This window comes from Lepus europaeus, chromosome 12 (assembly GCF_033115175.1).
Source record: "Lepus europaeus isolate LE1 chromosome 12, mLepTim1.pri, whole genome shotgun sequence".
In the NCBI taxonomy this organism is placed as follows: domain Eukaryota; kingdom Metazoa; phylum Chordata; class Mammalia; order Lagomorpha; family Leporidae; genus Lepus; species Lepus europaeus.
The window spans coordinates 55,995,996-56,011,003 of record NC_084838.1 but is presented as its reverse complement, the minus strand read 5'-3'; the positions used below and the strand labels follow the sequence as shown (position 1 = coordinate 56,011,003).

Below are 15,008 nucleotides of genomic sequence, written 5' to 3'. Positions count from 1 at the left end.
CGCCTGCAGTGCCAGCATCCCATATGCGCACCAGTTCAAGTCCTGGCTGCTCCACTTCCAATCCAGCTCTCTGCTATGGCCTGGGAAAGCAGTGGAAGATGGCCCAAGTGTTTGGGCCCCTAAACCAGCGTAGGAGACCTGGAAGAAGCTCCAGTCTCCTGGCTTTGGATTGGCCCAGCTCTGGCCATTGCAGCCAATTGGGGACTAAACCAGCAGATGGAAGACCTCTCTCTCTCTCTCTCTGCCTCTCTGTAACTCTGCCTTTCGAATAAATAAATAAATAAATAAATCTTAAAAAAAGAAAACACCAAGTTTTTGGTCCATAATCTGCTGCCTTCCCAGGCACTTTCGCAGGAAGCTAGATAGGAAGCAAGTAGCTGAGACTCAAACCAGCACTCCAATATGGGATGCAGGCATCTCACGCAATGGCTTAACCCGCTGTGCCGTAACACCAACCTCTCAGAAAGTCATTTAAGCTTGCTAGCTGAGTAAATTATTTCTAAAACAGGTATAACTGCAATCTTAAAGTTACAACACTTAAATGAAATAATATGTATTAAGTATCTAACAATGGCCTCCACACTTTTCAGATGTTAATATGTATCTCCTCCCTAACACACTCATTTTGGATAATGAGTTTGCATAAAGCAGACTAGAGAATGGTTTCTTGGTAAAGTGGCAGAGTCTCTAATTTGTTATATTAATGAAGGAATGTAACACTTTAGATTTTCTCTTCCTCTCTCTTCTCCATAGCAAAAAGGATAGTTGAAGAGCTTTCTTCTCTCTCTTCTTACATTAAGACTGGTCTTCAAACTGGAACACAACAAACAACTTAAAGAAAGTCAATCTGAGATAAGTGAAGAGAGATGAACTATTAGGCCAGTCTCCTTCTGGAACTCCCAGCTATTCTCTCATTACTAGTTTTATTTCATGTTTACGATTTAGGGCTCTACAGAAGGTACTATAGGCGCCATCACCCTGGCAGTGCCTATTTCATTCCACTTGGTCTACAGAAGTGTCCACTTAGATACAGACAAGACTTCTGGGCTACAGGGCCTCATGGAGTTAGGCCGGACTATATATGCATTACAAGTTATTTTACCCCACATTCAGTTTTCTCAAGTTATTCGAGGGCTATTCTATAAGGCAGAGGTGGGGAACTTTTTCTCTGCCAGGGGCCATTATCAACTTAAAAATTAGCCTGCTATAAATTTAGTTAATTTCAAGTCTTGCCTGCAGTTGCCTTGGCAGGACCAGACCAAATTATTTTGCAAGCCCTCTATGGCCTGCAGGCCAGACATTCCCCAACCCTGCACAGGTAGCAGAAAATGTTAAGGGCTTTGAGCAGTAAACAATGGAAACTAGCTAAGTTCCTGAAAACAGCATCCCCACCTTGCAAAAGAATAACAACAACAACAAAACAGGCTCATTAATTTTTAATTTATATTTTTGTTAAAATATAAAACTAGGATTAAATTAAACTCTCAATGTCTAAATTAGACTAAATACAAATCTAATGGACAACCCACTGAATGGATTTATAAGTTGATAAAGTTCCTTAGGTGTCGAGCCACCTGCTTCCACCTTTTTTCCAAATTCATTCTGCCCCCATCTTCATTTATCTTCACATGCACTTTATTCCATCAAATACCATTTCTCAGGATCAATCTACTTGAATAATCATTAATCCTGTTTAGAGCTTTCCCAATTTTAAAATCTGTCATCTTGCCAACATATCCCAAGATACCACTTCTCTCACTTTTTTTGGGTAAGGACAAGAATGTTTCATAAAGATCTAATAAAAGTGGTTTCTCTAAAATGAAAGATCACTATATTCAATGGCTATTATATTAACCACTTAATAAAGTATACCAAAACTAGTCATCCTTATTTCAATTAACTGAAACTATAATTCCATAACTTAAACTACTACTTTTGTCACTTACTTAATACTTTCAAGATTATTCAAGTCAAAATGGTTTCCCACAACTTTGACATTTGCTTTCCTTCTGTTTCACATCTCAACCCCATCTCCCTACAAAGACGAAATCCAAATACACTTTCTTTACCTAAAAACTTTACAGACAGCTAAAAAGCATTTACAATTCCTAGATCTTGAAAAAGAGTGTTACACGTCCAATGTGTATTTAAGTTATAAATCAGTTTCTGTTCCATAACAAAGTTTCCCTTTAAGTGCATCATGTTATATTAACTGGGAACTGCTTCAAGTTGTCAAGTCAGATGGAGGTTCTTCTGCATCAAGGCTCTTTCCCAAGATCTCTTCTTCTGCAAAAGTGATTTTTTAAAAAAGGGATAAGAAAACATTATAAAGAAAAATAAGTAGGACAGATTCTAAGTAGTAGCAAATTTCAATCTATTAAAATATTCTCAACTACAAAGTTACTAGAATTCTCACTGAAGTATCTTTTCTTTAGCGATCAGTACATTGTTCCTAGAAAACTTTTCAACATACCAGTTTTTTAATTATCATGGGCAAATCATAGATATATAATGAACCTGTATTATCAGACCCATATCTGTCCTAACATACTGTAAGAGCTAGTTTTTAACTGTCTATGATAGAAATTATCAAGCATACTAAGTCAAAAGAATTATGATTACTCTAAGGTAACTACCACCTTGCTTCAACAATTATTAACACTAACTGTTATTGGTTGAATTGTGTCCCCCAGTAAGGTATATTGAAATACTAACCCCAGAATGTGAATTTATTTGGAAAGAGAGTCATTTCAGATACAATACTAATATGGCTAATTCCTTTTAAGAGACACAAGGGAAGAACACCATTTGATGATGGAGGCAAAGATAAGAGTTACACTGTCACAAGCGAAGGAAAGCCTGAGGCTACCAGAGGCTGGAAGAGGCAACAAAAGAAGTGTTTGCTGGCAGTTTCAGAAGGAACATGGCCTTGCCAAGACCCTGATTTGAGACTCAGCCTCTATAATTTAATGTCTCCAGAGACAATAAATTGCTGTTAAGCCATTCAGTTTGTGGTACTTTGTTACAGAAACCCTCGGAAATTCATACACGGACCAATCTCGTTTTGTTTTGTTCTCATCTGCCCACTACCAAATTTCCTTCAAAGCAAATCACAGGTATTATACCATTACAACAGTAAAACAGTATTTCTAAACATTTTGAAAACCATCTTCCACTATACTAGAAGATTTCTGATATACTTTAAGCAGTAAAATTCAGGTTTGGGGGGATTTTTCCCACCCATGGCCCAAAGTCAGTTGTAAATTAATGTATCAACAGAGTTCCCAAGTCTATGCATAAGATGAGAATTCACTTTTTTCATCCTAGAAGGTGAAAGAATAAGAAGCGCATTTTGTCATGCAACATTCACTATATATAATTTGTATGGCAAGGAGAACTTCCACAAGTGCATAGGCACAAATCTAGCAAAATCTTACCTTTTAAATTCGGCAGAAATTCTCCAAGACCACATGGTATTGTGCTCTTCAATCTTTGTTGCACTGGAGAAAACTTAATTAGTGGTGAAAGAGACCGTTTTCTTTCACCAAGGGACACACGTAAAGATGGTTTTGAATAGTCACTGTGCAAATCATGAGTGCCCAGAAAGCTAAGCAAATCATCTGCTTGCATGTTTTGCTGAGTCGGGCTCAATTCTGGTTTGTGTCTTTCAAGTATTTCAGGAGTAGAGAGGTACAATTCTTCTCTTTTCTTGGAAAGAGATTTCTTCCGAGCCTCAAAACTACTGCAAATAGCCTGTAAATTGAAGTCTGATTCTGGAATAGTCCGTCTTTCTCCCAGAGTATCTGCTGGAAAAATGCCACTGTGTACAGGACTCTGAGGTTCCACTTTAAAACTAGTCTCTGAACTACGGGAACTATTAAGACTTAAGTGACCAACTTCTTCAGGAAGAGTTTCATGTAATATCCCAAAATCCATATCCTTTAAACTCTTGGAACTAATACCACTTGATATTTGAAAAGAGTTCCATAACATGGTTTTATGCATGGAAGGTTCATCATAAGAAGTTTGTGAGTGGTCCAATATTTTAACATAGTCTTCTCCCCTGATACCCATCACATCTGTCCTATCACCTACAGCAGGGGAAAATGTCTCTATTTGGCTACTTTCTGAAAGTTCGGTGGGTAAAGCTGCACATCCCACTTCTTGTTTGCAAGTTATTTTCCTATTTAACAAATCTGACTGATTTTGTGCTGGTAATTCACCTATGTGACTGGTCTCTAGATGCTTCTGGGGTGTACCACTAAGGCAATCTGAAACAACTTTCTCTTCTGACAAATGAGACGGACCAAAATCTGACACAGTGGTTGCTGAGAGGAAACCGGCCATGCTAAATTCTCTTTGATTATGTAACACAGGTGAAGATTCTGACAATACTTCTTTTTGTTCAGTATCCATTAGAATTGGTTCTACATTTCCATTATCTTCCACTTCAATAGCTTTTCTCCATGAGCTCTTAATTTCAGTTACTAATTCAAGGAGGAGAAAAAAATTTACTTAAAATAAAAACAAAACAAAATTTACTAATCTCAAACATAGAGTGTGCAATTAAAAATTTCTAGTACTGAAGGTAACACTACTGACAGTTTGTATTTCAAAAAACACAGTGGTTTTGACAAGCCTCCACTAAATAACAAGCCTCAACAATATCAAAAAACTTTATCTCCAAATGAACATACACAGGCAAACACATATAACAAAAGTGTTCCTAAAATACACACAGACTTTTACATAGCACACCTGAGTTTCACATATAAAGACATTTTGTTGTTGATCTAGGCCAGGACTTGGCAACCTTTTAACATAATGGACCAAATAGTAATCAGAGGAATGAGGGTACTTGAAAAAGTTCATGGAGTGCCAGCACTGCGGCTCACTAGGCTAATCCTCCACCTACGGCGCCAGCACTCCGGGTTCTAGTCCCGGTTGGGGCGCCAGATTCTGTCCTGGTTACTCCCCTTCTAGGCCAGCTCTCTGCTGTGGCCTGGGAAGGCAGTGGAGGATGGCCCAAGTGCTTGGGCCCTGCACCCGCATGGGAGACCAGGAGAAGCACCTGGCTCCTGGCTTCAGATCGGTGCAGCACGCCAGCCATAGTGGCCATTTGGGGGGTGAATCAACAGAAGGAAGACCTTTCTCTCTGTCTCTCTCTCTCACTGTCTAACTCTGCCTATCAAGGAAAAAAATAAAAGTTCATGGAGGGTGAGCATTTGGCACAGCATTTAAGTCTCCACTTGGAGCACTCACATCCCATATAGGAGTGCCTAGGCTCAAGTTCTGCCTCTGCTTCTGATCCAGCTTCCTGCTAATGTGCATCTGAGAGGCAGCAGATGATAGTTCAAGTATTTGGGTCCCAGACTGATTTTGGGCTCCTTGCTTCAACCATTACTGTTTCAGGCATTTGGGGAGTGAACCTGAACCAGTGGGTGGAAGAGCTCTTTCTCTCTCTGCCTTTCTTTTTTTTTTTTTTTTAACAGGCAGAGTGGACAGTGAGAGAGAGACAGAGAGAAAGGTCTTCCTTTGCCGTGGTTCACCCTCAAACGGCCGCCGCGGCCGGCGCCTGCGGCCGGCACACCACGCTGATCCGAAGCCAGGAGCCAGGTGTTTCTCCTGGTCTCCCATGGGGTGCAGGGCTCAAGCACTTGGGCCATCCTCCACTGCACTCCCGGGCCACAGCAGAGAGCTGGCCTGGAAGAGGGGCAACCGGGACAGAATCCGGTGCCCTGACAGGGACTAGAACCCGGGGTGCCGGCACTGCAGGCGGAGGATTAGCCTATTGAGCCATGGCGCCGGCCCTTCTCTCTGCCTTTCAAATATATATAAATAAATAATTTTTAAAAGGTCATGGAAAATAAAATTAAGGTAAAAATTTAAAATATACACTTTATATCTCAACTTAAGTGCCATAAAGTTCAAAACACTTTTAAAAGCAAAGAACCCTGGGGCCAGTGCTGTGGCGCAACGGGTTAACGCCCTGGCCTGAAGCGCTAGCATTCCATATGGCTGCTGGTTCTAGTCCCAGCTGCTCCTCTTCCGATCCAGCTCTCTGCTATGGCCTAGGAGAGCAGTAGAGGATGGCCCAAGTCCTTGGGCCCCTGCACCCACGTGGGAGACCTAGAAGAAGCTCCTGGCTCCTGGCTTCGGATCAGCGCAGCTCTAGCTGCTGTGGCCATCTAGGGAGCGAACCATCGGACGGAAGACCGCTCTCTCTCTCTCTGCCTCTCCTCTATCCGTGTAACTCTGACTTTCAAATAAATAAATAAATCTTTAAAAAATAAAATAAAATAAAAATATATTTAATCATTTGATCAAGATGATCTGCCTACATAGGGACACTAATATTAGAACTTTGAATATACAAATTTTAAGTTACAGGAAAAAAAGTGTTCAGCAGTCTCACTAGTTTTCCAGGGGTAAAGATCTATGCACACTAGTCTTTGGTTGATGCTTCTGGTTACTGATTGGGAAAACACAGCCTTTAAGGATCTAAATGTAGATCACAGGACAGTTCTAGAGGCTAGATTTTTTTAAATAGTCAAATAAAATATTTTCCAGAAAAAACTCAAGTAAAACTACAAAATTGTGTACTATCAGAGTTAGTATTTAGCCTAGTCATTAAGACAGTTGCATCCAATACGGGAATTTCTCGGTTCAATTCCTGACTCGAACTCCTGACTCCAATTTTCTAACAATGCACAACCTGGAAGGCAGCTGTGATAGCTCAAATAATAGGGTTCTCGCCACGCAACAACGCTAAACTGCATTCCAGCTTCAGCCCCAGCTGTTGTAGATATCTGAGAAGTGAACCAGCAAATGGAAGCTCTCTATTTAACTCTCTCTCTTTCCCTTTCTTTCTCTCTCCTGCTAAAATTTTAAGAATGTTTATTATCAGGGCTAATTTTACCTCTGTATACTAAGTCTACTAAAGCCACAAAATAATACTGCTGAAAGACTACTGTGTAAATGAGAGTGCACACACTTAATAATTCAGTACAAGTCCCTTAACCAGAACAAATAAAGAGCCAAGATACAGAAAAGAGCTTTCACACGTCCCAACAAATCAGGCCATGACTCTAACAGTGTTCATGTCTAAGAAAGAAAAAAAAAAGCATCACTAACTTACTTAAGTTTTCTGGAGTTCGGGGAATTTGGTTCCTTGTTAAGAAGGGGTTAGAAACTAGAGAGTCAATCAGTTCCTCTAATTTTACTTCTTTTCCTTCAGAGAGCTGTGGTGAATCAGATAAAACTGCTTTTGCAACCTAAAACAAAAAGGAAAAACAAAAATGACCACGCCCATTGGTAGAATGCAGCAAAAACCTTAAGAGTGAACACTTCACAGTCAGCAGCTTTTAATATATGGCACAAAAAATAAGCAACAGTGAAGTTCCCAGATACAGATCATGTAGGTACAATCCTGTAAAGTGATTTTTCCTTATCTAAAATAGATAACCATTATAAAGAAGAAAACAGGTAATTTTTTTTTTTTAAGATTTATTTACTGGGGCCGGTACTGTGGCGCAGTGGGTTAATGTCCTGGCCTGAAGCGCTGGCATCCCACATGGTTGCTGGTTGGAGACCCGGCTGCTCCACTTCCTGTCCTGCTCCCTGCTATGGCCTGGGAAAGCAGCAGAAGATGGCCCAAGTCCTTGGGTCCCTGCACCCACGTGGGAGACCTGGCTCCTGGCTTCGGATCGGCGCAGCTCCGGCTGTTGCGGCTATTGAGGAGTGAACCATTGGATGGAAGACGTCTCTCTCTCTCTCACTCTGCCTCTCCTCTCTCAGTATAACTCTTTCAAATAAATAAATAAATCTTATTTTAAAAATTATTTATTTGAAAGGCAGAGTGACAGAGAGAGGAGAGGGAGGAAAGTAGGGAGGGAGAGAAAGAGATCAATCTTCCACCTGCTGGTTCACTCCCCAAATGGCAGCAACAAACAGGGATGGACCAGGCTGAAGCTAAGAGCTTGGAATGACATCTCAGTCTCCCACATGTGTGGAGGGAGTCAAGGTACTTGCCACCACTTGCTCTTCTCCAAAGCATAATAGCAAGGAGGTGGATCAGAAGTGGAACAGCCAGGACTTGAACCAGTGCTCCCATATGAGATGACAGTGTTGTGGGCAGTGGCTTAACCCACTGTACAGTAACACCAGCCCTTAGATAAGAATTTTTATACAAGGAAAGATTTAGCAGCAGTTTTGACTGCATAATGTCCTAAGCTGTTACCTACCACATCTTTTTTTTTTTTTAAGTTTTATTTTATTTATTTGAAAGACAGAGTTACAGAAAGATAGGGAGAGACAAAGAGAGAATTTTCCACCTGCTATTTCACTCCCCAAATGGCCACAATGGCTGGAGCTGAACAAGACCAAGGTTAAGAGGCGGAAGTTCCATCCAGATCTCACATGTGGGATCAGGGGTCCAAGCACTTGGGCCATCCTCTGCTGCCTTCCCAGCACATTAGTAGGGAACTGGATTGGAAGTAGAGCAGCTGGGACTCAAAGTGGCACCCACATAGGATGCCAGTGTTGCAGCTGGTGGCTTAACCCACTACACCACAATGCTGGACCCTCTGTCACATCTTTGAGCTTGACAACTCTGTATATACTAAAATGACTACTTTTAAAGCGTACATACTTTTCTTCTACTTTCACAATAATACCTCTATTAACAAACAGAATACACTGACAACTTGTTTCTTTGTAAGAAACTTCATTATCAGATCTAAATTACTGTACAAGGCATTGGAATACATACTAAAATACAGAAAAGAAAGTGTAGGGGCCAGTGCTGTGGTGTAGCGGGTAAAGCTGCTGTCTGGGGGTTGGCGCTGTGGTGTTAGCAGGTAAAAGCCATCGCCTGCAGTGCCAGCATCCCATATGGGCGCTGGTTTGAGTCCCCAGCTGCTCTACTTTCCATCCAGCTCTCTGTTATGTCCTGGGAAAGCAGTGGAAGATGGTCCAAGTCCTTGTGCCCCTGCAACCGCGTGGGAGATCCAGAAGAAGCTCCTGGCTCCTGGCTTCAGACTGGCTCCGGTTGTTGGGGCCACTTGGGGAGTGAAACAACAGATGGAAGACCTCTCTCTCTCTGCCTCTGCCTCTGTAACTCTGTCTTTCAAATAAATAAATAAACCTTAAAAAATGTATAAAATATGAAAATAGCCCTTTCTTGAAACTATAATCAAACTAGCCCAAGAACAGAGAAGGCTTCTCTACCAACAAAAGAAATAACTGCGTAGAATTCAAGATTTAAAAGTATTTAGGGGCTATGAAACAAGTCCTCTTGTGACAATAAAGAAAAATCACTGACATCCAGTTCTCTTATATGGACAATGTTCCTTTAGTTTAACCAGGTCTGGGACAAAGGAGAGAACTCCAACACCAATATATATGAAACCAAATGTTTCTTTCAGTCTTTCAAAAATAAAGAGTAACTGACTTATTTTCTGGCTGCTTAATCAAATTCAAACAATGATAAGGGATGTTACGTAAAATACTATAAAAATAACAATGAATGGTATATTTAATTTCATAAACTGAGTCTGTTAAGTACTGAGCTATTATGTAGTCACTAGTGAAAAGCAGAATAGTGTGAAATGCTGATTAGGAAAATCAAGTTCATAAACAACAATGCATTCAGCCATATTTGAAATATTTAGGAAGTAAAAGCAACAAAATCTTCATTCAGTGATAATACATTGCATATTTTTAGTCAAATATTCAAAAAAGGAAGCTCAGCTAAGCAACAGATAATATTGACAAAGTATTAATAAAGTGTAATCATTGGTTGCTTTTTTCAAGTAATTTATGTAATTGTTAATCCCCAAAGTATCATTCATGTATTACCCGTGTAGAATATACAGCCTTGGGTGAATTTATAGTAGAAAGGTCAGTGGGTTCTAAACCATGGATGTGAGCTTAACTAAAGAAGTTTATATAAACTTTTTTTTTTTTTGACAGGCAGAGTGGACAGTGAGAGAGAGAGACAGAGAGAAAGGTCTTCCATTTCCGTTGGTTCGCACCAAAATGGCCGCTGCGGCCAGCGCACCGCGTGGATCCAAAGCCAGGAGCCAGGTGCTTCTCCTGGTCTCCCATGGGGTGCAGGGCCCAAGCACTTGGGCCATCCTCCACTGCACTCCCAGGCCATAGCAGAGAGCTGGCCTGGAAGAGGAGCAACCGGGACAGAATCCAGCGGCCCGACCAGGACTAGAACCTGGGGTGCCAGCGCCGCAGGCGGAAGATTAGCCTATTGAGCCGCGGCACTGGCTGTTTATATAAACTTAATTTCTACTTTTCAGGAGGACCAATTTTTTTTGCTTTAATGCAGATTTTTAATATCTATAAACTTCTTTCCCTCAAATTACCCGTTAATCAACAATTAATTCTATTTTATTTCTGATCACAGTATCAGTCAGAAAATTAAATATTTAAGTACACATATTAAAGACATTCTCTAACCTCTTCTACCAGATGATCTTGCTCTTTTTGGAATGGATCACTGTTGGCAGGCACAGACACTCCAAATGCACTACTCTCTGTATTTTTTGCAATATTTGGTAACAGAGAATCTTCCTCTTCGAACTCTGATATTATTTCATTTTTCTCTTTGGGAGTTCTCATCTTTGTGTCCTAAAGAAGACAGACATGTAATGTTAAAACCTTACTAATCAAGCCTCATCTAGAGGCTTTCTTCATTGGAATTTGCTGAGTTATCATGAATCTATAAAAGGCTGTTAGTATTGTGAAATTACATCTTCATTGACAAAATTAAACAATTCTGCTATTCCCACTTAGCCAACAGTGTAAACAGAAATGATAACATGCAAATACTAGGAAATGTTAAAACAGAAATTAAACGTAATCTGTAATATCAATTAAAATAAATACTTTATCATAATTTAATGCAGTCAGCATTAATTGAAAAATATATTGAAATGTACCTTTTTAAGTAGAGAAACATTGTTTTTGTCTAATGATGAAGCTGGCTGCAACAGAAAAGAAGAGGCAGGGCTAAAAGGAAAATAAGAGAAAACAAATCCAAGTTGCAAACAAGAAAGAACTCCATTCACCTAATGCACCTAAATATTCTAAACAAACTGTCTGCCCCGTATCTGTCCGTTACGATTTCTCTCAATTCGTCCCGGTCATCAAAAGGCAGTTTACTCTAGGGAGGCATCGTGACAATCAGAGCAGTACCTCAGCTCAATTTGTGTATCAGCCTCCCAATTATGGATGTTTACTTACCTGCTATCTTTTTTAACTCTATAGTATTTTTTAAAAGGGTTAAATGGCTTGGTGTACACTCAAAAACTTGAGTACATGTTAAAAACAAATTGAATTAACTAGATTCGCATTATTATGTCTTCATAGTCAATACAATTTCACTGTAGGAAAGACTTTAAAATTCTTTTGATATTTCATGTCCAACATCAGTTTCTTCTATGCTAAATTTTTCTCTAAATTAAGTATATTACATACACAATAAAATCATACAGTTCTTCAGAATTTTAGTTTACTGCATTCTGTATATCATATTCCTTAATCTTTTAAAATTCCCTGCCCCTTTGGATAAACATTAAAACCTCATCATCTTTTCACACTAATTATGTTATTAATTTTAAAAACCTTAAAAGAATAACCTGAAAGCAACTTCTTAGATCTTGAAAGATCTATGAAACTCAAAGGCCAAAATCTTTCCTACTCTGGCAATATGAATGACAGGATTATGAAGAATCCACTTTCAACAGCAAGTATCTGGGTGCTTTGCTTTCTTTTCATAGCCAGAGGAACAAAATTAACAGCTGTGCAAATATTTTACATAATAGCAAATAAAATTTTTCAAACTTTTTAAAACCACACACTCTTATTTCAGGCATGGAAAGCCAAGACACTCTGTCAAAAAAAAAAAAAAAAATTACCTAAATGAAAGATCTCCGCGAGTGAGATCCCAGTGGAAAGAATAGGCCATCAAAGAAAGAGGTACCTTTCTCTGAAGAGTAGAGAACTTCCACTTTGACTATGACCTTGTCTAAATATGATCAGAGTCGGTGAACTCAAAAGGCTTCCATAGCCTTGGCAACTCATGACTGGAGCCTAGGGAGATTACTGATTTCATAAACAAGAGTGTCAAATTGTTAAGTCAACAACAGGAGTCACTGTGCACTTACTCCTCATGTGGGATCTCTGTCCTTAATGTGCTGTTCATTGTGATTTAATGCTATAACTAGCAAACAGTATTTTTCACTTTGTGTTTCTATGTGGGGGCAAACTGTTGAAATCTTTACTTAATATATACTAAACTGATCTTCTGTATATAAGAGAAATGAAAATGAATCTTGATGTGAATGGAAGGGGAGAGGGAGCGGGAAAGGGGAGGGTTGCGGGTGGGAGGGAAGTTATGGGGGGGAAAGCCATTGTAATCCATAAGCTGTACTTTGGAAATTTATATTCATTAAATAAAAGTTAAAAAAAAAACACAAACACACTCTTGGAATCCTTATCTATATGCCAAACATAATTCAAAATCATTGCAATCACTGACACTTTAATTCAGCATTAACAGGAGATAACCCACTTATCAAAAGCAAAGGATCACTCATTTAGAGATATTTTATCTTAATTTTAGAAAAAATTGTACATTAAAATTACCACAAAGCCCTTCAAAACACAGCCAGTGTTCTCTAAATTAATGCACTAAGGTACTACCACTAGATGGTGAGGACAAAGCTTATTGCCAGGAGCTAATATAATGCTTGAGAGAACAATGCATGTATTAAGTATTTGAAAGACTGACCAAATCAATGAGTAAACATCCCTTGAAGATGAGCTTCCACAGGTGACAACAAATGTGTCTATTTAAATAATTCTTGTGAAACTTTGTAATAGACAATAATGGAAGTATATTTTATTCCCTCCCAGCCCCCCAATTCTGAATGGGCAATATGCCATTAACCCTACTAACATAACAATACAAGACAATTTTAAAGCAGCCCTGGCTGTCTTAACTCTATATCCAATTGCCTTCCCAACATTGAAGCCCATGAAATCCTAACCTGAAACATAAAGGTCGGGGCTGGCACTTTGGCGTAGCAGGTAATGGCGCCTGCAGTGCCAGAATCCCTTATGAGCACCAGTTCAAGTCCCAGCTGCTCCACTTCCAATCCAGCTCTCTCCCATGGCCTGGGAAAGCAGTAGAAGCTGTCCCAAGTGCTTGAACTCCTGCACCGACATGAGACACCCAGAAGAAGCTCTTGGCTCCTGGTTTCAGATTGGCCCAGCTCCAGCCATTACAGCCATTTGAAGAGTGAACCAACAATGGAAGACCCCTCTCTCTCTTTGCCTCTCTGTAACTCTCCCTTTCAAATAAATAAATCTTAAAAAATAAATAAATAAAAATAAAATAAAAGGTGTTGATCCTTTTGTGGGAAGTTACCCTAAGGTGAGGGTACTTCCAAAAGAAAACACGTGACATACTTTTCATAGTAGTAAAAAAATTACATAAAACCTAAACACAAAAATAAAATCTATAAAAATAAATGCAATTTTGCAAAGACATTGTAAGTGAAAAGTTTTAACATGTTAATTAAACATATACATACACACAAAACTGCTTATGCTAAGGTAATGTTTAGAAAATTTTTTATTTTAGAATATGACTGTATCTATGCTTTGGTTAGAACTAATACATGATTAGCATATAAAGCCTAGAAAAGAACCTGAGAAAAAACATCTACTAGTAATTTCTTAGAAATTTTAGCCAATCATTTTTCATTTTTATTTGCTGCTATTGTTACAATATACAATTAGCAAAGAAAGGATAGATAAAAATTATAAAGATAAAGCGATGAGACTGGAAATACATTTCTAACTCAAAGGTGTTCAGCTGGCATGTATGTAATATATTGCCCCATCTTTGAAATGCAATAAAGAAGTAAAGTATAGGTTAAAGACAGTGAACAGCATCACCAGCACTAGAAATATGGAACCCTCTCAAAAATGATTGCAAAGAAAGATTGTGCCCACAATGCACACAGCAAAGGCATTACCAATCACTGGATTTTGGCTATAAGGATGGTGTACCTTACATCAGTGCATTCTGATTAAAACCTGCAATGAGATTTATAGAAGACTCCTATTTTGGTGCCTGTGAACAACAACTGTAAATCAATGAGCTAATAAGCAACACACTCTAACAACTACATACTTTCCATGGTTTTTAATTGAATAGTTATACTGACCATATCCATATATGAATTTCCCAAATAATTATATTATTTGCAATGTAAGATGATGCCAACACACACAAAAACAATTGAACTACAAAAACTGGTACCCTAACTATAGTCTATCCATGAGACATGATCACTGATGAAACATTTAATTACAAATATCTTTAATAATGAAAAATTCTGAGCAATAAGATTACTTCCACATCCTATCACCTCAATTCTTTATGTCTTCTAGCAGTAAAAATCTTTTATATACCATCAATCGTGTATCTCTTGCCACCAAAAGTTTTATACCTTCAATTTCCCAAACTTATAATTAAAATAAAGCATCAGAGAACAATTAAAAGACTCAGGAGCGGGGCAGGTTAAGCTGCCTCCTGCAATGCTGGCATCCCATATTGGCACCTATTGGCAACCTGACTGCTCCACTTCTGATCCAGCTCCTTGATAATGCACCTAGGAAAACAGCAGGCATTCCAAAAGCTTGAGAGACCTGGATGAAGCTCTTGGCTCCTGGTTTCATCATGGCCCAATCCCAGCAGTTGTAGCCATTTGAGGAGTGAACCAGCAGGTGGAAGCTCTTTTCTGCCTCTCCCTCTCTGTAACTCTCCCTTTCAAAAAAATAAATATTTTAAAAAATAAAACTTTAAATAAAAATCTTCAAATAATAAATCTTCACCAAAAAAAAAAAAACCTCAGGAGCTCAAAAGAGGATAAGTGCAGATAACAAAGAATATTAATGTGACTACTTTTTCCTGTATTAAGAGA

At 39.0% G+C, this 15,008-nt stretch overlaps 1 protein-coding gene and 1 non-coding gene across 2 annotated transcripts in view; both read right to left on the bottom strand.

Annotated features, from left to right (window-relative positions):
- Positions 1–15,008, bottom strand: part of HAUS6 (HAUS augmin like complex subunit 6) — a 51,867-nt gene continuing 36,859 nt past the window's right edge. Inside the window, exons 13-17 of the mRNA XM_062208156.1 lie at positions 10,953–11,022; positions 10,471–10,641; positions 7,139–7,274; positions 3,438–4,487; positions 1–2,286 (exon numbers count right to left, since the gene is read on the bottom strand). Of these exons, the coding sequence (XP_062064140.1) occupies positions 2,225–2,286; positions 3,438–4,487; positions 7,139–7,274; positions 10,471–10,641; positions 10,953–11,022 (1,489 nt within the window). The 3' untranslated portion in view covers positions 1–2,224. The remainder of the gene's footprint in view (positions 2,287–3,437; positions 4,488–7,138; positions 7,275–10,470; positions 10,642–10,952; positions 11,023–15,008) is intronic.
- LOC133772098 (small Cajal body-specific RNA 8) lies at positions 11,107–11,237 on the bottom strand. Its single transcript, XR_009867724.1, has one exon. It is a non-coding gene; the product is annotated as a small Cajal body-specific RNA 8 (non-coding RNA).